Source organism: Panthera tigris, chromosome C1 (genome assembly GCF_018350195.1).
Source record: "Panthera tigris isolate Pti1 chromosome C1, P.tigris_Pti1_mat1.1, whole genome shotgun sequence".
NCBI classification, from domain to species: Eukaryota; Metazoa; Chordata; class Mammalia; order Carnivora; family Felidae; genus Panthera; species Panthera tigris.
Genome location: NC_056667.1, coordinates 11,650,465 through 11,671,973, shown reverse-complemented (window position 1 = coordinate 11,671,973; position 21,509 = coordinate 11,650,465). Strand labels below are relative to the sequence as shown.

General features: G+C 59.1%; 1 protein-coding gene across 3 annotated transcripts in view; it reads left to right on the top strand.

Annotated features, from left to right (window-relative positions):
* Positions 1-19,508, top strand: part of EPHA2 (EPH receptor A2) — a 29,681-nt gene extending 10,173 nt beyond the window's left edge. For all 3 annotated transcript variants that reach the window (XM_042996575.1, XM_042996574.1, XM_042996573.1), the window contains 14 exons: positions 7,367-7,522; positions 7,622-7,954; positions 8,734-8,849; positions 9,564-9,717; positions 10,212-10,311; positions 10,822-10,877; positions 11,079-11,204; positions 11,301-11,486; positions 11,686-11,747; positions 11,850-12,059; positions 12,267-12,416; positions 13,092-13,285; positions 13,891-14,046; positions 18,629-19,508. In XM_042996575.1, the coding sequence (XP_042852509.1) occupies positions 7,367-7,522; positions 7,622-7,954; positions 8,734-8,849; positions 9,564-9,717; positions 10,212-10,311; positions 10,822-10,877; positions 11,079-11,204; positions 11,301-11,486; positions 11,686-11,747; positions 11,850-12,059; positions 12,267-12,416; positions 13,092-13,285; positions 13,891-14,046; positions 18,629-18,734 (2,105 nt within the window). In that variant the 3' untranslated portion in view covers positions 18,735-19,508. The remainder of the gene's footprint in view (positions 1-7,366; positions 7,523-7,621; positions 7,955-8,733; positions 8,850-9,563; positions 9,718-10,211; positions 10,312-10,821; positions 10,878-11,078; positions 11,205-11,300; positions 11,487-11,685; positions 11,748-11,849; positions 12,060-12,266; positions 12,417-13,091; positions 13,286-13,890; positions 14,047-18,628) is intronic.
* Positions 19,509-21,509: the final 2,001 nt, after the last annotated feature.

Sequence of the window (21,509 nt, the reverse complement as noted above, 5' to 3'; positions counted from 1 at the left end):
CTGAACCACCTGGGGAGTTTTGGGAAAATGTGTGCCTTGAGGTAAGAGTGGAAGGGAAGTGTGAGATCTGACGTTCCCCAGGGCCACGGTCCCAGGTTCTCCTGATGAATCTTCTGCTGCTGACAAACGGAACCCAGAAAGGGGCCAATCATACTGGACTCTGTCTGGGAACGGGGCCTGGGCATTTGTGAGCTCACATCAGGAGGCCGTGGCTTGGCATGGCCAGGGCCTGTGACAGCGGAAATCTCTACAGCAACGTGGAATTTTTTTCAATGGGTGACTTTTTCTAGAAATGGCTGTGGGGCAGGGCATTTGTGGAATGCAGGCCAACCTTTGGAAGGCCAGCTCATCCTCTCTCTCTGGGAATTTCTTTGCTGAGATAAGCGGGGTGTTGAGAAATTGGGGTTTAGCGCCTGTAGTTCTACGTACCCACTGGGTGATCTTGGGTAAATATCTCTTCATCTCTGGCCTAAAATAGGAAGGCTTTTTACTTGTTTTTTTAGCTACAGATCCTGCAACACACGAAGTAGGTTGAAATGTCGGAGGAGACTGAAGCCTTTTCTGATCGGCTCCATTTGCCTCTTAAAGCCTCAGAACCTTGCTTAACATGCTCTGTAAGCCCCTGGATAAGAAGTTCCCTTTCTGGCCGTAAGCCCGTGGTGTAGTCTCTGCTCTGGCCCTTCCTACCACCCCAGTGTCCTCCCAGCTCCCCTCTGCTGTCTGAGTCTCTCTTCCTTAGGCGGCCCCTGCTTTAGGTGACCTCGAGCGCACACTCCCAGTTTCAGACAATGACTGCGGGGTGGGGGGGCCCCGAGGCAGCCCAGTGGGTCGAGCAGGCTCCTCCCACATGACATCCTCACACAAGAATGCGGGGGTGGGGGGGGGGTGAGGGGCAGCTGAAAACTTTCCACAGGCTGGTGATTCGGGCCCTGCAGAGATAAGTGGACATTGGGGTTGGGGGTGTTCTTTCCAGCAAGGCGGGGGGCAGCCTTCCTTCCCCTGGAGGCGGGGGGGTCAGGGTTCTGGCAGGCTTTGTTTGTGAAGAGCTGGACGGGCCCCCGGGTAGGGAGGACCGGTTTCCACGAGCAAATCTTTGACTTTCCTGGTGGATCCTTCTCAACCGTGAGCCGCCCGGAGTCCTGGATTTTCTTCCTTGAGATCCCTCTCCCACAATTAAAATTCCCTTCGGTGTGGTCCAGGGGCCACCGGGTGGCTGGGAACCCCCAGCCTGGCTGCTCTTTATCCCTGCAGATGTTCTCAGCAGCCCCTGACCATGATGCCAGTGGAGAGAAGAACAGTAACTCCTGTAGACAAGTGATCTTCACCGGCAGGTGTGAGCTAGGCGAGCACTTTATCCGAACGCTTTGCTCGGTCCGGCCCACCTTGGGGAGGCTGAGGCTCAGAGAGGCAAAGAGACTTGTCTGGAGTCACACGGCTAAGGCGTGTGGTCGTATCAGGATTTGAATCCAGGTGACGCTGCAGCTCCGGGGCCGGAGGATGGGCCGGGAAATGGGGCGGGAAGTGACCGGTTCCTTTGGAATCCCTGACTCAGCTCCTGGCCAGGAGACAAGCTCTCTGGGTAGTCCCTGGATGGCGGGTCCTGGCGCAGGAGGGAGGGTGATCGGGGGCTGTTACTAAGCACACTGAAGGAGAAACAGAGGCAGGTGCAGGGCCCGCCCTCCCTGCCTGGCCCTCCACAGCGCCGTGGACCCAGATTCTCCCACTGGGGCTTTTACTGATGACAGATGGAGTCCAGAGAGGGGTGTGGGTTCCCTGAGGTCACTGAGCACCTGGCCCAGGTCATCTTCAGAGCTCGCTTCTTTTCAGGGTTCCTTCCCCAGGAAGCTTGGCACTCAGGAAAGAGTTAAATGGACAACGGCAGGGAGGCACCTCCCAGGTGCTGTGATCGGACAGGTGGGCACACTGCCCGGAGAGCTTTCTGAGCTATGTCAGGAATGAGCCAGCTTCACTCCGGTCCCCCGCCCTGCCCCCAGCCCTGCCCGGGGTGGGGGTGGGGGGGGGGGACATCGGAGTCGCTCAGGCTGACCATCATCTCCCCCGGGGCGGCTTTGTCTCTCCTTCCTGTGCTGGCATCGGCAGCTGAGCTGCCGGGGCCCTGCCTGGCGCCTTGGCCGTGGGCACTGCCGGCCAGGTGAGCAGGTGGCCAGCGGCCTTGGCCAAAGGCTCAGCCTAGCAGCTGGGAGGCCAGAACTGGAGGTGGGCACCGTGAGGAATTCCTTCTTTGGAGGCTCCTGCTCCTTCAAGGGGCCCGGCCCCCTGGGGATGTCTCCTGTCTAGTTTCCCTGTCACCCGGTTCGTAGGGACACCCGAGTCCGGGCACCAGGCTGAGCATTTCACGTGGTTTCCTTCAGTCTTCACAAGCCCAGAAAGGCTGAGGACTTTAGCTCCATTTTATAGATGAGGAAACTGAGGCCCAGAGAAAGGAGACAGTGACTAGTGACCAAAAGAGCTGGCAGCTGGCATGAGGAGGGCAGTGTACTGTGCCCAGCTCGCTGCCCCTGGCATGTATCCTACCCATAAACGATATGAACTTGGCAAGTCCCCTCTGGGCCTCATTCTCCCCATCTGTAAAATGGGTGGGTTGGACCCCTGCCGATCTAGTGATCAGAGTCCACCTCCTGTGACTTTCTACTGAAAGCCTAAGAACCTGGATTGCTCGGGCAAGCTGTTGACTGGGTGACCTCACCTCGTGCAGCAAGGATCAGGGTCCTAGTGCTGGCGTCCTGAGTGGCCCAGGCCTAGTGGGGGTGGGGGTGGGGGGCCCAAAGTGGAAGGGAAGGCATCCTCTGGGCAGGGGATGGCTCTAGTTACGGTGGTCTTTGGGTAGGGTGGCCCCAGGCTGTGTCAGGGGCTGTTGGCAGAAGCCCTGCTTAGTCAGGACATGACTGATCCTCAGGCTGGCGGCTCTGTGAGCTGTTGACTCTTGGGCACGTCCCCTTCCTGGGGAGTGCCACCGGGCCTGATTTCTGTGGTTTCCTCTGGCCTGCTGGGTGGGAGCCACGGATGGGATGGGATGGCCGCTCCCCACCTCTGTGCCCTGCCTGCCCCGCCCTCAGCTCACACAGGGGGCAAATTCACACCCCGGCAGCTCAGTGGGGTGGCCCCTCCCTCCCTCTCCGGAGGTAAGTGGGTCCCCTGAACGGAAGGAAGGAGGCAGGGAAAGCAAACAGAAGATAAAAGGCTGGTGGTGGGGAGACAGCAGGAGGCGGAGGCTGGCGGTGGGGGGAAGCCAGGCTTATCTCTGGCACGGTGGAGGAATGTGCCTGAAGATAATTCTCCAGGGTGTGTGTGAAAGGGGCAAGGTGCTCGCCACGGGGACATCCCCACATGGGGCTGCCAGAGCCTGCTGGGGAGTGAGAAGCCACCGGGGTCTGGGGCCTGGGGCCGACATTTCCCCCGGACGTTTCCCCTCGTGGGCAGGGTCGATGACTTCTGGGTCACCATTTGCTGCCCGTCAGGGCAGGAGACAAAGTCCACGCGCTTTTCCCCTGAGCCTCGGGGAGGTGACTGGCCCCAGGTGAATTGCCACTATGACCTCTTGACCCCGTGACCTCGCCACTACCAGTTTGGGAGGTGGTTGGGCCTGGGGGGGAGGGGCTCTGCCAGGGGCTAGATTTGCGTCACTCCAGAGGGTGTGTGTCCCTAAGTCACTCCACGCTGCCATCTGAGAGGCGGGCACTGGGAACTGGAAAAAACCGGGGTGCCGCTCTGGGCGCAGCCACCGTGCCCCAGTTCCCCTGCTCGGTGGGGCCCGGGCCTGCCAGGCAACCTGCACCAGAGAAGCTCTCCATAGGTGTGCGTGCCAAGGCCGGGCTCTGGCGCCGGGCAGGTGGGCATCCTGGTGCACCATCCCTGCAGGGCCTCCGAGGGCACTGCAACCCTACTCACTTCCGTGGCGAGTGTTTAACGTACACGTCCTAGGCTTTGCCATCTTCGCGCGTTCATTTGCTCATTCGCCTATATCCATCCGGTCAACAGACGTTAGCTGAACACCTACTGCGTGCCAGACCCGGGGCCGGGCCATGGGACGCCTAGAAATGGGACTCTGTACCTGGTCTCCAGGAGCTGCCGGTCTCAGAGAAGATCCTCATGTGAGCAGAAATCATTTCAAATGGAGCACGAAAGCCAGGCCGTGCATTCCCCTGAAGCAGAAACAGTGTTTATCTCTCTCACTATCATATCCCAGATTGTGCCAGACACGTAGGAAGTGCCCAACTTCTATTTGGTAAACAGAAGATTGAGTAATAGATGCCCTAATGGGGCAGAAGAGGGCCAGAAGTTGGGCAGTCTGGGACGGCTGTGGAGAGGCGCTCAAGCTGGGTATGGAGGGATGCATAGGAGTTCCCCGGTTGGCTAAGGGACCATGGCTGTTTGTGTATGTGCGAACACCCGGTGCGTGACCCCGTCCCCACTTGCGTGTCCAGAATGCCAGGAAATCTAACCAAGTCAGAAAGACGCGGGGGCTTGTTGGTTGGTGTCCTCCATGCAGATTCTGGGGCGCCCCCAAGCACGGGCACACCCTCCAGGGCCCCCGAGGACAGCCCCTCGTAGTTGTGCGGCTGGAGGAGGGGGCAGCACATTCCCGTCAGGCAAGTACTTGCCCTGTTGATGCTGCCTCTCCACTGTATTATCTAGCATATCCACAGCGGAAATCTCTCCAAATTCCCTCTTTCCTGCCGGCAGCAGTCAGGCCACCCCGGGCTCTGGGGCCAAAGAATGGAAGCTGGCTCTTCCCCCCACCCTCCGCCTTCCTCCTCTTGGCACAGGGCTGGGGGCGCTGGGGAGCAACCGCCCGGTGGGGAGTGGGGGCACGGGGTGGGGGGGGTGGGGGGTTGCAGGTGGCTAACCCCTTCTGGGTAGAACCAGGCCTGAGCTGTGGAGGGGGTTTGTGGGCCCCTCCCCAGCCTGAGGGCCTGGGCCGGAAGGCGTGATGGTGGTTCTAGGGGCCCCTGAACATCCCCCACTCCATTGGGCCCAGACACCTGGAGCCGGTACTTACCCAGCGCACAGGCCCCTCCAGGGACAAGTCAGGGCACTTGGGGGAGTGAAACCCCAGCATAAAATGGCCCAGCTCTCTGGAATTTCAGTTTTACTTGAACATTTGGGGGAGGAGAGAGCTATTTTTGTGATGTAACAGATACATAAGGAGGAATGCAAAACGCACGTGGATTTCTGAAGTACAGTAGGAGGCTTGGTTCCCCAGCCAACACTCCGGGCTCGATTCTACCTTTCCTTTGCATTGGCCATTATTGTGCCCAGGCTGAGAAAAGAGCTTTGTCAGGGAGGTGCTCCCCCCCCCCCCCCCCCCGCTGCCCCCGTCGCCCCCCAATCCGCTACCCTCAGCTGCTCTGAAATTAGTCTTGGGATTTTCTGGCTGGGTCAGGACTCATCTCCTGTCTCTTCGGGCTCCTTTTAGAAATGTTGATTTCTCTTTGTGCTAAATCAAGATGTTTGTGGGAGGAGAGGGGCTCAAAGTCGAGCGTCCTGGGTTTAGGTTTTGGTTTCGTGTCTTAGGAGCTTGTTGACCTTGGACACGTGGTCTTGCCTCTCTGGGCATCAGACTCTTCTCCCCGAAAGTGGCGTGAATGATACGGGGCTCCAGTTTAACAGGCTGGTGGTGGGGACTAGGAGTGTCAGATGCTTGCTGGGCCCAGGAGCGGCACACAGTAGGTGCTCAATCAGCGGTCCCTGCTAGTGACTGGGGCTCCAGGCTCTGCAAGAGCGGGAGTTGGGTCCCAGGCCCCCTCTGTCCTTGACGAGCCCCCTGCCCTGCGGCCTGCGCCCTTTCAGGGCCTGGGCTGGGGTTCTGATGTGACGTGGAGGAGTGGGCTGCCAGCGTGCCCTTGGAGTCCTGTCCCCTGACTCCCAGTCCTGCTCCCCTCCTCCTCTCACACAGGGAACGGGACAAGGAGGGAGACTCTGCCCAAGAATTTTCTTGACACTGCGGATCTGACCGTGCCGTTTTGCTCTACATCAAACCTTCAGTCCTTCAGTGGCACTCATTGTCCCTAGGATAAAGTCCTGGCTCCTTGGCCTGGCATTAAAGGCCTTTCTCAATCTGGCCCCTGGAAACCTGTCAGCCTCATTGCCTCCTGCCCCCACTCGTACTTTCTGTGTTTTCTGTGTTAGTCCTGCTCTTTCTCGGCCTGACCTTCCTCCAACACTGCTGCCCCACTGAACTCCTCCTCAGCCTCTAAGCCCCAGCTGAACTGTCCCCACTCTGACTCCTCAGACCTTAGCTCTTGCCCACCCCAATGGCAGACATTATCATGTGTTCCTGTCCCCTGAGTTCAGGGGCTTTGTCTCATCTCAGGGTTCGTGCCACAGAACAAAGAACGTGGCACTAAGGTTGGAGGTGTCTCAGGACATTGTCCGCAGAATAAGCCGGAGGGAGGTACAGTCATGGTAGGGCTGTAGAAGAGGTTGTAGGAGAGGGTGATCCCACCCCACCCTGGCCACTTGCGCAGCTGCCTAAGCCCTGGGCTGCCCTGGAGAGTGGGCCTTGTGTCTGGGCAGCTTCCTGCCTAGGAAGCCAGGAGGGGGCTTGGGGCAGCAGCAGGACAGGCTGGTGGGAGGAAGAAGCCTCTGGAGTCAGGTGCCTGAGCCCCTAGCCGGCCTGGCCAGGACAGGACCTTCCCCCCCGGGGGAGGAAAAGCTGCTTCCTGGCGGCCCTTGTGAGTGGCGGAAATGACTCGATCCTGGAGGCAGCTCCACGGAAGATGCCGGGGGGAGGGGGGGGAAGGAGGGGACCGGCCTTTCCTGCTTCCTGGTGGGCCAGCCCCGGAACAGGAAGGCAGTCGGGTCCTGGGGTGGGGGAACACCTGCAGGGGTGGCATCCTGAGCGGGTGTGCCTGGCTGATCAGCCGAGATGGTGGTGAGAGTCCGTCCACAAGCACCAACGGTGTGGATGTAGTTACTGCCCTGGGCAGCTTGAACTTTAGGTGGGGACCCATCAGGCTGGTCTGCACGGATCAAAGGAGAGGAGGCAGGCGGGCAGCGCGCTCTGTCCGGGGCCGAGCCAGGTGTGAGGTCGGATTCTCGGGAAGCCGAAAGGGGAGACCGAAGCCTTGAACGCCAGGCTCAGGTGTGGCCCTTGTTTCGAGAGCAGGTGGGGAGGGCGCAGAGGTTCCGAGCACAGGGGCGAGGCACTCGTTGTAATTTTAATTTAATTGTTTTAAAATCTAAATCCAAGTTGGTTAACACGCAGTGTAACAATCACAAGATGTTTCACCGGAGAGAAAACAGGCCCACAGGGGTGTGTTTAGCAACTTGCACGGGGTCCCCCGGCAAGGTCCCACTAGAGAAGCCGCTGAGGGGGTGAACTGTCTCTCCCTGTGTCTGCCAGCCTGCTCCCCTGGATTCTTCAAGTCCGAGGTGTCCGAGAGCCCCTGTTTGAAGTGCCCCGTGCACACCCTGCTGTCCCCCGAGGGGGCCACCTTCTGTGAGTGCGAGGAAGGCTACTTCCGGGCACCGCAGGACCTGCCGTCGATGCCCTGCACTCGTGAGTCTTGCAGTGGGTCGGGGAGGTTGGCCGGGGTGCGCGTGGCGTGCCGGTTGACACGTCCAGGCTCCCGGGGCCTGAACTCTGCCCTCCGTGCAGGCCCGCCCTCCGCCCCGCACTACCTCACGGCTGTGGGCATGGGCGCCAAAGTGGAGCTGCGCTGGACGCCCCCCCAGGACAGCGGGGGCCGTGAGGACATCATCTACAGCGTCACCTGTGAACAGTGCTGGCCCGAGTCCGGCGAGTGCGGGCCCTGCGAGGCCAGCGTGCGCTACTCCGAGCCGCCGCACGCGCTGACCCGCACCAGCGTGATCGTCAGTGACCTCGAGCCGCACATGAACTACACCTTCGCGGTAGAGGCCCGCAACGGTGTCTCGGGCCTGGTGGCCAGCCGCAGCTTCCGCACTGCCAGTGTCAGCATCAACCAGACAGGTGAGGGCTGGCACGGCTGTGCCTCTGAGGCCATCCGGGATGCGGGCGGGGCTTCCGGAGGGTGGCCGCCCAGGGTGCAGCTGTGTCTGGAGACAGGCAGCGGCAGGTGGTTAAAGTCATAGTCTGTGGGGTTGCTTCCGAGCTCTGTGACCTCTCTGGGCCTCAGTTTCCTCACCTGTAAAATGGGAGTAGTAAGAATAGAGTTATTGAGAGGATTCAATAAACTATTATATACGAGGCTCTTAGAACAGTGCCCAGTCCACAGACAGGTTATACCAAGAGTCCCCTGTTGCTTTACTTTTAGTATTTATGCACTCGTAAATATTCGTAGGGCACCCCGCATGTGCCAGCCCGCGGGATCCAACGCCTGCGGCTCTGTGCTCTGGGGCCGGAAGTTAAGAATCCCAGCTGGGGGGGGCGGGGGGGGGGCGCCTGGGTGGCTCAGTCCGTTAAGCGTCCAACTTCAGCTCAAGGTCATGATCTCACGGCTTGTGGGTTCGAGCCCCATGTGGGGCTCTGTGCTGACGGCTCAGAGCCTGGAGCCGGCTTCGGATTCTGTGTCTCCCTCTCTCTGACCCTCCCCCGTTCATGCTGTATCTCTCTCTGTCTCAAAAATAAATACACATTTAAAAAATTAAAAAAAAAAAAAAGAAAAGAAAAGAAACCCCGCTTGGGATGTGAAGAACCAGGGCTGTGGGTGAGACTGGGTCTGGGTGCACTCACCCCCCTGCCCCCCACCAGCTCCTCACACCCTTCCCCCCCGCCACCGTCCTGCCCAGAGCCCCCCAAGGTGAAGCTGGAGGGCCGCAGCACCACCTCGCTCAGTGTTTCCTGGAGCATCCCCCCACCGCAACAGAGCCGTGTGTGGAAATATGAGGTCACCTACCGCAAGAAGGTAACTCGAAGGGTCGGGGCTGGGCTGCAGGCAGGGGGACTGGCTGGTCAGAGGTGCTTATCACATCCTGCAGATGGGGACACTGCGGCCGGGGGTTTTCCCAGCAGTCACCTCTCCCAGGCCAGCACAGCAGAGTGCTGTGGGAGAGAAGACACAGTGCGCTGGAATTTTCAGGAGAGAGAGTCGGGATGCAGGCAAAAACCTGGTCTTGGGGGCGCCTGGGAGGCTCAGTCGGTTGAGCGTCCGACTTCGGCTCAGGTCATGATCTCACGGCTCATGGGTTCGAGCCCCGTGTCGGGCTCTGTGCTGACAGCTCGGAGCCTGGAGCCCACTTCGGATTCTGTGTCTCCCTCTCTCTGCTCCTCCCTGCTCATTCTCTCCCTCCCTCTCTCTCTCTCTCTCTCTCTCTCTCTCTCATAAATAAATGAACATTAAAATAATTTTTTTAAAAAGGCTGGTCTTTAAAAAAGCCTGGCCCAACCTGGTCAGACAGACCTAGGTGTGAGTTTTGGGTCGTGCACCTGCTGGCTATAACCTTGTGTGACTCACTTCGTTTCTCTGAGCCTCGGTTTCCTCATCTGTAAGAAGAGTGTCGAGTGTGCTAGAGAAAGTGAGCCTCCTTGCTAGGCTGGGCTGGGAGTGGTCTCTGGCGGGCTGATACCCCTGCCCTGCCCTGCCCTCATCGTCGGCCCCTCTCTCCGTGGCCACCTCCAGGGGGACTCCAACAGCTACAACGTGCGACGCACCGAGGGCTTCTCCGTGACCCTGGACGACCTGGCTCCGGATACCACCTACCTGGTCCAGGTGCAGGCGCTGACGCAGGAAGGCCAGGGGGCCGGCAGCAAGATTCACGAGTTCCAGACGTTGTGTGAGTTGGGTACCGGGAACGTGGGCCCTGAAACAGAACAGGTGGGACATCTGGGAGGAGGAAACGGATCGGAGAACTTAGCGATGCCCCCTCCTGGTCAGCCTGGGCCTGGGATCACCCTGTGTGGGGGTCAGCCCCAAGTCTGGGGAAGGGGCGGAATCGAGGGCTGGGGGCGGGGGACCAAGGACGTGCATTCAGGGCAGTATTGTGAGAAGGAGGGACGTGGGGTCCGGCATTGGCAGACTCGGTTCAAATCCCGTGGCACCGAGAGAGTCCCACACACCTGGAAAACTTAACTGTTTTCCCTGGGGAGGACCTATCATTTGCCATCTATGAAATGGGAATAAATATTCTCATGCACCGTCACAAGTAAAAGCATCCAGCACATGTCTCGGGTCCCTCAAGTGGCCTTTGGGTGCAAATCCAAATCCACGGCATTGCCGTGATTTGGAGCGTGGGGGACTCCCTTGACATCAGCTGGTTTTCCCTGACAGCCACGGAAGGATCTGGCAACATGGCGGTGATTGGTGGTGTGGTTGTTGGCGTTATCTTGCTTCTGGTGCTAGCAGGAATCGGCGTCTTCATCCATCGCAGGTCAGTTGGAGCCCCGCCCGGGCTTCCCAAGGGCTGAGGTGGGACGCAGAGGGGGCGGGAACCTCAGTTTCCTGTCTGGAAAATGGGGCTGATGGTAATCTAATCCCTGCCTCCTGGGGGCTGTGAAGAGGCAGCCAGCCGTAAAGTGCCCAGCACAGCGCCTGGCACGCCGCAGGAGCTCAGGACGTGGCGGTCATTATCTTTGCTCTTGGTAGTAACGGTGTGTCCACACTTCCTCTGGACACGCAGGCAGGAAGCTCTGGGAGCTCTAATGAGGAAAGCCCTCATTATGGCCACTTAAGGGGCCATTATGGGGCGTAGATCCCAAGGAGCGAGCCCTGCTTGCTTGCTCATTTCCTCCCCGCCTCTCCCGCTGCCTTCCCTGCACCCTCTGCCTGCTGAGCAGAGTGCTGAGCTCACCAAGCGCCCAGAGGGGAGCAGGAGGCTCCTGGCCAGAGCAGGTCGCTGACCTCCCTGTGCGTTTGGTTCTCCGGGGGGGGGTTCTCTCAGGAGGAAGAGCCTGCGGACCCGCCAGTCCTCTGAGGACGTTTACTTCTCCAAGTCAGGTGAGAGGCAGCACCCCTCCATGCCCCGCCCCGCCATCCCCGAGCTCGGTGGTGGAGATGGGGACAGCCTTGCAACCAGGGCTCTGCAGTGGGCAGCTCAAAGGGGCGGGGCCAGGAGCTTGGTGGTCGCGTGGCCTCCTCCCCTTCCACTTGGGTGACCCCTCCCCAAACTGTGACCCCGGCCCTCCTGCTCCCTTCCAGAGCAACTAAAGCCCCTAAAGACATACGTGGACCCCCACACGTACGAGGACCCCAACCAGGCTGTGCTCAAGTTCACCACTGAGATCCATCCATCCTGTGTCACGCGGCAGAAGGTGATCGGAGCAGGTGAGTGCGGCGCCCCAGCAGCGGGACCTGGGACCCGGCTGGGAGCGCCCGATTCCCGGGCTGACGGGGTGCTCCTCCCGCCTTGTCTTCCTTCAGGGGAGTTTGGGGAGGTGTACAAAGGGACACTGAAGGCGTCGGGGAAGAAGGAGGTGCCCGTGGCCATCAAGACGCTGAAAGCCGGCTACACAGAGAAGCAGCGGGTGGACTTCCTGAGCGAGGCCAGCATCATGGGCCAGTTCAGCCACCACAACATCATCCGCCTGGAGGGTGTCGTCTCCAAATGTGAGGGCTGGCACCAGGCTGGAGACGGGAGACCCCCCCACCCCCACCTCGCCCCGGGGCCGGACCACCCATGGCGGGGGTGAAAAGGGGCTGCTACCAAACAGGGGCTCGGTCCGTAGCTGTGCCCACCCCCACCCCCAGCGGTGCCCCCTGTCCACGACTCTGGCCACCCCCTCAAACCTGTGTCCACCCTCTGCAGATAAGCCCATGATGATCATCACTGAATACATGGAGAACGGGGCCCTGGACAAGTTCCTTCGGGTGAGGATGTGGGTTGGGGTAGGTGGGGGGTCCAGGGCTGGTGTGCCCGGGGTGCCCCAGGGGGCTCGGGGGGCTGGTGGCTGAGGGCCTGTCCTCTGGCAGGAGAAGGATGGCGAGTTCAGCGTGCTGCAGCTGGTGGGTATGCTGCGGGGCATCGCGGCCGGCATGAAGTACCTCGCCAACATGAACTACGTCCACCGCGACCTGGCCGCCCGCAACATCCTCGTCAACAGCAACCTGGTGTGCAAGGTGTCCGACTTTGGCCTGTCCCGTGTGCTGGAAGATGACCCCGAGGCCACCTACACCACCAGCGTAAGTGCTGGGGCCGCTGTCGTCGTCCCCGGGGATGAAGGGCTCGAGGGCGAAGCAGCCTTCACTCTGGGCACCTGGGCACAGCCCTCAGGAGGCGAGAACACTCTAGGGAGCGTGGAGGAGGGGCCCTGACTAAATCTGGCCTGGCTGCCAGAGTCCTGGGGCTGGCCAGAGGGGCAGTAGTGACCGGGCCTGGGTCCCCCACAGGGTGGCAAGATTCCCATCCGCTGGACGGCCCCGGAGGCCATTTCGTACCGCAAGTTCACCTCGGCCAGCGACGTGTGGAGCTATGGCATCGTCATGTGGGAGGTGATGACCTATGGCGAGCGGCCCTACTGGGAGCTGTCAAACCATGAGGTAGGTCCCCTTGCCCTGCCCGCCGTCTCCTGAGCCGAACTGAAACCCTTCGCCTGTTTCTGAACCCCAGCGGCTGGGCAGAGAAGAATTTTGGGGGCTAACCTTCGTCTGGTGCATTCAGTAAATGTTTATTGAGCGCCTAGTATGTGCCAGGCCTTGTGCTGGGCTCCAGGCCCAGTCCCTGATTATAGTCAGTGGAAGGACAAGGAAACAAGCCGATGGAGGGGGGTGGGGGGGAGGGTGTCTGTGTTCCTGCGTGTGTGCACCCGCGTGTGCATGTGATATATGCGTTCGTGTGTGTGTGCGTGCACATGCCTGGTGCCTCACGCAGCCTGGAGGCTGAGACACGGAAGGGGAAGGAGGCGTGTCTAGCTCCTAGCTGAAGGAGTGTCTCCTATAGATGTCCCGAGACTGGAGGGAGGCTGGCTTCAGCCTGGGGCGCCCTGGAGGGTGCAGGGTCAGGAGCCCCTTCCTCCGTGGAGCTCTGGAGACAGACCCTTAGCACTCGCCGTCTGTACCTCTGAAAGTTGTGGTCTGAGTCAAGAAAGGAGGCCCATCCCCTCTTTCTGGGGCTCCCCGTCCCTACTCTGCCCGCCTGCATGTACGGGGCCTTCTCGGGGACCCTGCCCAGATCTGGCACCTGTGAAGGCACGCCTGACCGTCCTGCCTTCCCAGGTGATGAAGGCCATCAACGAAGGCTTCCGGCTCCCCACCCCCATGGACTGCCCCTCCGCCATCTACCAGCTCATGATGCAGTGCTGGCAGCAGGAACGCGCCCGCCGCCCCAAGTTCGCCGACATCGTCAGCATCCTCGACAAGCTCATCCGAGCTCCCGACTCCCTCAAGACCCTGGCTGACTTTGACCCCCGGTTAGTTCCATATCCTCTGTGCATGGCGGCCCCTACTTTTGACTCCTGAGCCGCTTCGGTGCAGCGACCGGCCAGGGCTAGCGGACAGGGGGCTCGGCACTTACACGGGGGCTTTACTTACACGGGACAGGGGCTCAGGTCATGCCAATGGACGCCATCGACATATATGGGAAATGTGTTGGGCAGTGTGCGCCGTGCCTAACATGTTTTAACTCATTCAAACAACCGATGAGATGGGTCCTGTAATTATCCGCCTTTTGTTGATGAGGAAGCTGAGACAGGGCGATTAAGTGTTTTATGTGCTGGCAGGTGGCCAGGCTGGGGCTGTGCCCCCAGGAACCTGAATCTTAACATTTCATTATTTTGTGGTTATTGGTGGTGGCGTTGCCAGCGGGGGTAGAGGGGGCAGCAGGAGCTGTAAACGCTGAGGGCTCGCGACGTGCCAGCCTGTCTCCCTGAACCCTGCCTGATCTGGCTTCCCTGTTGCCCAGGTAAGGAAACTGAGGCACGGGGCAGCTGGGCGAATTGCCCAGGTTTAGGGAGCAGCAGGCTTGGAGCCTGGATGCGACAGTCCCTCACTGGCCGGTGGGGGCTTCCTGTTACAGCGTGTCTATCCGGCTGCCCAGCACCAGTGGCTCAGAGGGCGTGCCCTTTCGCACGGTGTCCGAGTGGCTCGAGTCCATCAAGATGCAGCAGTACACAGAGCACTTCCTGGCGGCCGGCTACACCGCCATCGAGAAGGTGGTGCAGATGACCAATGAGTGAGTCTGCCCCCCCCCCCTTCTCCCCACCTCCCTGCCGCTCCCCCTTACTCTCTCTTTCTCTCTCGGGGGAGAGAGGCTTCACAGGAAGGGCAGAACCAGGCCGGCAGCCAGCAGTTCTGGGCACTCGTTCCTGGCTACCCACCCCCCCCCGCCCCCCCCCGTCTTCCTGCATTTTTTTTTCCAGAATGGGAAAATAATAGTAATTGTAATAAGAGCAGTGTTTATCGAGGGCCGACTATGCGCCAGCTGTGAGCCTGAGCACTTTGAATCCGTGTGCATGCTAGCTCGACAGGTGGTCTTGTCAATGTTCCCGCCAGACGCGTGAGAAAAGGGGGTGCAGAGAACGGCAGTGACTTGCCCAGGGTCCCATGGCCTCTAGGGGAGCAGCAGGATTCCAGCCCTGGCCAGTGAGGGCCCAGAGCGCAGGGACCACGGAGGTCATTCGTGGAGAAACTGAGGTTCAGAGAGGTTACGTGGCCCACCTCAGGGCACACGGTCTGTAGCTGGGAATCTGGGGGAAAGAAAGGCTTGTCTTCACAGCTGGTGTCTCCTTGAATTTCCTGATTGCCTTGTGATGAGTAGATGTTACTACTTCCCCCATTTAGCAGGTGCGGAAACCGAGGCTGCCAGGTTATGTAGCTTGCCTAAGGTCACACAGCCAGGTAGGGGCAGCATTCCTGCCCAGGATGCCGAAAAGAAACGGGCAGAGCCCTTGGACTTCACGTCTCCCCAGGTGGTTGACTCTGGGCCTGCAGTCCAGCCTGACAAGAAGTGCCAGTTGCCCCGGCCCTGGCTCAGGGCACAGCCCTGTGTCAGGCCGCCCTGTGGGAGCTCTGCTTTCCCCTCCAACATCGGGGAACTTTCCCGGCATGGCCTTGGCTCGGACACCTCTTCCTGCCCCGGCGGGGAGAAGATATTATCCTCTTAGCCTTTTGTGCCTCCAAAAATAGCATTAGGTCCCAATAGCCCAGCTCGTAGAGGGTCCAAGGTCAGGGCCGGAATGGGCCCTGGGGCTGGGAGGTTTTGGGAATCACACGGAGGGGTCAATCTGGGCCTCCCACAGTTCGGGGTCACAGAAGTTCTGGGATCTGGGCCTGAGCAGGAATATTCTCCAGGGGCTTTGAAGACTGCTCAGCTGGGCTTCTGGCGGCTGGTCAAAGCTTCTTCAACCAGGCCACGGCCCATCCCAGGGGACGGGGAATCAGACAGGGACAGAGCTGGCCGGGGGGATGCCTGGAGACGAGGAGAGAGGAGACGGGTCCCAGGATATTTTTGTTGCCAGCCAGCGGCAGGGTCCCAAGCTCGGGCTGTGCAGTCACACTTTGGCTTCAGGCCCCACATCTGCCGCTTCCTCGCAGGGGACCTTGGTCAAATTAGGGTCCATCTTTGGGCCTTGGTTTGCATTTCCCTGCTGTACAGATTGCATGGGTGCAGTTCAGGTGACAGCACATGGCACCCCGTAGGGGCTTAATCCACATCACTCTCCTCTCTCCTCCACCCCCTCGCTTTCCGCCTGAAGCCTGTGGGCAAATGCCAGGGTTCCTGGGCCCCCTCCTGGAACAGCCCCTTTGCCCCTCCAGGGGCTCCCACCAGGGACAGCACAGATTCTCTTGTGGGTGAGCAGAGCTGAGGGCAAGGTGAAGTGCTTACAGGAAACACATGTTCTTAGAAGCTTCCCGAAATAGCCCGGGGTGCTCCTTGGCCAATTCCTTTCCCACGAGCAGGGACAGGGCTATCTTGGATGGAGGGAGGCTGTGTATATGTGTGTGTGTGCATGTGTGCTGTGTTTTGAAAGGCCTGAATAAAGGCAGGAAGTCATTCCATGCTCCCTCCTCCTCCCACCAGCTCGGTGGTGCTCAGAGCTCAGGCCTGTGTGACTCACCACCACTGCCTCCTTCTTGATTTCAAATAAATGAAATGAATGGGGATCTTAGAGCACTTTTTTACCCTGAGGGTTGTGTCTACACATGCCGTGAGTCCCGGTGGGAGGCAGTGAGCTGGTCTCAGAACTCAGCACTTTCCCCGATGGGGTCGGGGTTTAGGCTCCAGTGTCCCTTCCCTACCCCACTCTGGTCCCTCCCAAGGAGCTGGCTGCTTGTTCTCCTGCGGTCCCACGGCGGCCACCTTTCCTCAGGTCGAGCATCCACCACACTATTTTGGAGTTGCTCGAGGGTCTAGCTAGACTAGTGGTTCTACCTGTCTTTTGAGGAACTAAGGAAGTAGGGGACGTTGTGCCCCAGGAAAACGCCCTGTCCCGTGTCTGGGGTGACACAATACAGCTTTCTGTGACGGAGGCACAGGCTGATGGGGCTTATGGTCTCTTCGTGCCCTCAGCGTGGGCTTGTGCCGACGGACTGTTTGCTGAGGCCACGGATCATTCACATGCGAGGCTCCAGGAGCCCTCTCTCACTCTTTGTGGCCAGGCCAGCACACAGTAGGCAGGGGAGGTGTGGCCTTTGAATTTCCCAGGACCGGGGTTGGCCTTGAGAGACCTCAGAGGAAAGGTAGCCCCCGTCACGTGTCTCCCTACCCCCATGATGAGAGTCGATGGGAATGGCAAGAGGGAGACTGAGGCTGAGGCAGGAACAGGCTTGGGATGGTCTACAAAGGCCTGTTTTGGTCACATGCCTCCCACAGGCATCAGTGGGTCTGTGATTCTCGTCTTTTGGGTCTCTGGTTAGCAAATGAGGCAGGGAAGGTATCGGGGTCTCTTTTGTGTTGAAAGAGGACGGAGCTGGGGTGGGTGGCTCAGGAGCGTCTCACCAAAGCTTCCCATTTTACATATAAAGAAACTGAGACCCAAAGACAGGACAGGACCTGCTCAAGGCTTTGATGAAGTCTGGGACTAGAATTTGGCCTCTTGCCTCCCAGCCCAGGGTTTTTGTTCCCAGGTGGGTCCCGGGAACAACCTCCGCTCCCACCCTGTCAGATTAACTACACCGATTTGGGAGAGGGTCCCAGGGCGGCCCGGGGAACTGGCTCCGTGTCCCCCAAAGCAGCCATTCATTCATTCATTCAGTAGGTACTCCTTGAGGACCTACTGTGTACCAGGCCTGTCCTGGAGCCCAGAGGACTAGGTCTCTGTCGTAACCCTCCGAGTTCCCTGGGAGCGCACTCTGAGACCTATAGGTGTGGGGAAAGCAGCGCTGCGTTTTCAGCACCCCTGGCTGTTTCGGTCAGAATGGCCCGCGGTGCTTGGTCAGGACGTTCTCCCAGGTGTCGGACTTCTGGCCTTCCTGCCATGGTGGGAGCAGCCAGCCCCTGTTGGAGGTCCGTGAGCCACCCTCCCCGCGCCCCTGGGTCTGCCCTTCCCCGCTCAGCACTTCTCCAAGGTCTCCCAGAGCCTGTGGGAAAGTCATGTCTCCGGAATTGCAAACAGGAGCTCGCACCATATAATTAGTTTCATTTACAGCCAGGAGACGGCCCATAAAAACCTGGGTGTTTTCATGGGTTTGGGCTGGTGGGTGCGGGTGGTGGAGGGGAAAAGTCCCAGAGTGAGCAATAAACATCCTGCTCCAGGGCTCCTGGGAGCATAAGTGGTTTTATAAGAGGATGGAGAGGCATGGAAAGGGGGGCGGGAGGGGGCTGTGGGCTCCTGGGCACGTCTTTCCATCTGGCACCCATGCCGCTTTTCCCCCCTCTCTGCCACCAGTTTCTGGGGTCTGCCAGCCTTCGGCTAGGTACTCATCCCATTTTACAGGTGAGGAAATTGAGGTTCCTAAAGGGAAAACACCTGCCTCAGTGCGACCTGGTCACCTGACTGGTGACCCGCAAGCCCCTCCCATTGGAAGCAGACAGAACTTTAACCTTCGAGGTCCCGCTGGGAGCGGTTCCTGAGTTCTTCCTCAGTTGTTAGCAGTGGGCACCCGGAGGGAGTAGGGGTGAAATGAAGCGGTGGCTGGGAAGACACCTTGGGGGGAGAGCTTTGAGTAACACCCCTAGAGGGTCCCTGCCCCCTGCCCCCTGCCCCCCCTCCCCTGCAACTGATGATGGTGTCAGCGCTGCCTGGGGAAGAGGACAGACCCAGAGTCTGGTTCGCGGCTTGGTCAATTTCCAGCTCTTTCCGCCTCCCAGCTGTGTGACTTCACCTCTCCGAGTCTCAGTTTTCTAATCTGCAAAACGGAGATGTAAAGAGCACCTGCTGTACAGATCATTGTGCAGATTTGATTGGGGGCGGGGGGGAGCTTCTAGAGTTGGTGCTTCTGTTCTTTATGGGTACTTAAGTTTGTTTGTTTATTTATTTATTTATTTATTTATTTTGGGGGGCAGGGGCAGAGAGAGAGGGAGAGAGAGAATCCCAAGCAGGCTCTGGGCTGTCCGCACAGAGCCTGACGTGGGGCTCGAACTCACGAGCCGTGAGATCAAGACCTGAGCCGAAATCAAGAGTCGGACGCTTAACTGGCAGAGCCCCGCAGGTGCCCCCAGAATCAGGGCTTCTCTCGCTTTCTTAACTTTGTCGATGTTAGTGAGCTTTCGGGATGTAGAACCTCCCGTCAGGCCTCTGCCCCCCTCCGTGCCTCCCTCTTCTCCCCTACCTCTCCCCAGCCAGCCCCTAACTCCCTCTCTTCCTCACCCACAGCGACATCAAGAGGATTGGGGTGCGGCTGCCCGGCCACCAGAAACGCATTGCCTACAGCCTGCTGGGACTCAAGGACCAGGTGAACACAGTGGGGATCCCCATCTGAGCCCCAGCCGGCCTCGAACCCCCTCGGCCAAGAATACTTGAAGAAATGGAGTGGGCTTTCGGCCTGCTCTGCACTGGGCCACCAGGGACCTTATTTATTTTTAGTTATTCCATATGGATGCCACCCTGAGGCCTCTGCTGGGGGGGGTGGTCTTGGACGACACCTTGACCTAAACTGAGGACACGCTCAGGGACCCCGAGCTGGGGGCCTGTTCATCTACGAAGGACAGACTGCCAAGCACTTAGCAGGCACCCCCATGGCCCCAGCACCCCCTGGGGCAGGAGCCCCGCCAAGGCATTCAGACAGACACACAGGACATTTCCAGACTGACCTCCCCTTTGCTGTCTTGGGAGGTGGAGGGGAGGGGTTAGCCTGTGGCCATGTGAACAGGGTACCTCAAGTCCCACCCACGAACGAGAATCGGACAGCCAGCAAACTCAGCTGGGCAAGACCCACGGTGGTTCCCCTGTCCCTCTGGTGCCTTCCTCAGCCCCCCAGGCCCTGTCCTCAGCCCCAGCGGGCCAAATCTTGCTTCCCCGGGGCCCTCGCAGGATGCTTGGTTGTGTTGAGGTTTTTTTAAATATATATTTTATATTTTGTGGAGAGTATGTGTGTGTGGCAGGGGGCCTGGCCGGGGCTGGGGACAGACGATGGCCTGTGTCAGACATTCCCAGGCTGGGGGCCGGTCCATCCGGTCTCCCTCCCCTTTAGACAGCATTCGCTACTCTGTCAGTGTTAACGATTTTGTTTTGTTGGGTATTTTTTTTCGAACCTTAATTTATTATTATTTTTTTTATATTTATTGTTAGGAAACGACTTATTTCTGCTCTGGAATAAAGTTGCAGATGGTTCAAACTGATCTCAGTTTTGAGTCTTTGGGGGAGCTGTGGGGGCGGAGAGTTCACTCCGAGCGCTTAAACAGAGCTTCTTGTCCAAGGCACACGCAGTGAAAGTGTGGGAGTGGGGGTGGGTGGGAGGTGGGCAGGGGGCCAGGGAGCAGGGAGCTGGCCCTGCCGAGCCTGGCCTCCACGCCAGCAGGCCTCTGTCACCTTTGATCTCTAGACTTCTGGAGAGCTGGAAGGCAGGAGAACCATGAGAGCAGCCACCGGCTCCCTCCCACACGTCTCTGGAGAGCTCGTTGCAATAGATTCTTCGACCATCCACGTAGGGCTCTGAGGTTTACAGAGGCTTTCCACGAGTTTTGGCTTGTTAGCACCTCAGCACTCAGATTTTGTGGCAGCCCCGTTTTACAGAAGAGGAGAACTGAGCTTGGGCCTGGGGACAGGGCTTGTCCAAGGCCACACGGCAAGTCAGAGGCAGAGGCCAGAATTGGAAGCAGGGTCAGGAATCCCAATTAGATGCTTTTCTCACAGATGAGGAGACTGAGGCTCAGAGATGTGCAGTGGCTTGCCCTAAGTCACACAGCAGCAAGGAGCAGAGGGCCTCGGGGGAAGCCAGAGTCCTGATTTCAAACCCTGAGCCTTCTCCATGATATCACGCTGCCGCCCTGCATGCCTGAGGTCGTTCGCAGTGAGCCTCAGGAAGGTGTCATATATAGGTGACCAGGGACATGACCAGGTGAGCAGAGACGATCTGGGACAGAGGAGGATGGTTTCCTGGTGGAGGGTGGCTCCCGCACTGAGACAGGTAGGGATTGTTGGGACAAGTGGCAATCAGCCAGTGGAGCAGTAGGAGAGGACAATGCAGGCAGAGTAAACTGGGGGTGTGAAACCGTGTGGTTGTGCAAGGGGGAATCACAAGTACTTCGATGTTATTAGGGTACGAAGCAGGGCCTTGTAAGGCAGGTCCAGGAGTGGGGATTTTAAGGTATGGGCAGTGGGGAGCCACTGAAGATTTTAAGCAGGGTGAGGCATGATTACTGTGCCCTAAGCAGAAGTCACTCGTAGAGGCAGACCCAGAACCCCAGCCTCCTGACTCAGCTTGGAGCTGGGGGACAGCAAAATTCTGAGGATGCTCGGCTTGCCTTGGGGTCTCAAGACTGGCCTGCTCTGTCCTGACCCCCTGCCACTGCAGGAAAGTGGCCTCCATGGGGAGCCGGGTCCGGGTCCGACCCACTAAGCATCAGGGAGCCATGCAGCATTGGGTGGGGCTGGGGTTGGGAAAGGAAAGAAGGCACTGGTTTGTCTCACCAGGCCTTCCTCCCGTTAGCACTAGGCCGCTGGGTGTGGCAGCTTGGTGGCTGAGTCAGCCTTTCCCGGGCCCTGACCCTTACCTGGCTTGACCAGGTGGCCACTGTGGCTCTGTTATTGGGCTATGGTTACTGCCATTGCCAATGAGAGAACTGTGCGTCCAGCAGGGAGCAAGCCTGCAATCCCACAGTGAGCTGGGTCTCAATGGCACCTGAGGCCAGGCCTGAGTCCCATTCCCAAAGCAACTCAGCCACCCGGTGGCCCCACTGGTGAGCAGAAGTGGACACAGGAAGTGGCTGAGCACAGGAGAGAGATGGCCTCATGGGCTGTCTCCCTCAGGGCCCCGATGGATTATGAAGCCCTCCAAGGGCACAGGCCTCTGAGCTGCAGACTGGGATCTGTGCTCAAAGGCCCGTGGGCAGCTGTCTGGAGCCTCCAATGGATCTCATGATTGGCCAGAGGGGAAATTTAATTTTTTAAAAAGTTAAACCCAGCTCTGCCCTCTAGAAGGCCTAGAAGCAGTGACACCCCCACAGCAATAAGCACATCCAGCCCCCAGATCTTGGCTCCTAAACACCACCCTCTAATAAAAGAACCCAGAGCTCCTTAGAGAAATGGCTGCTTC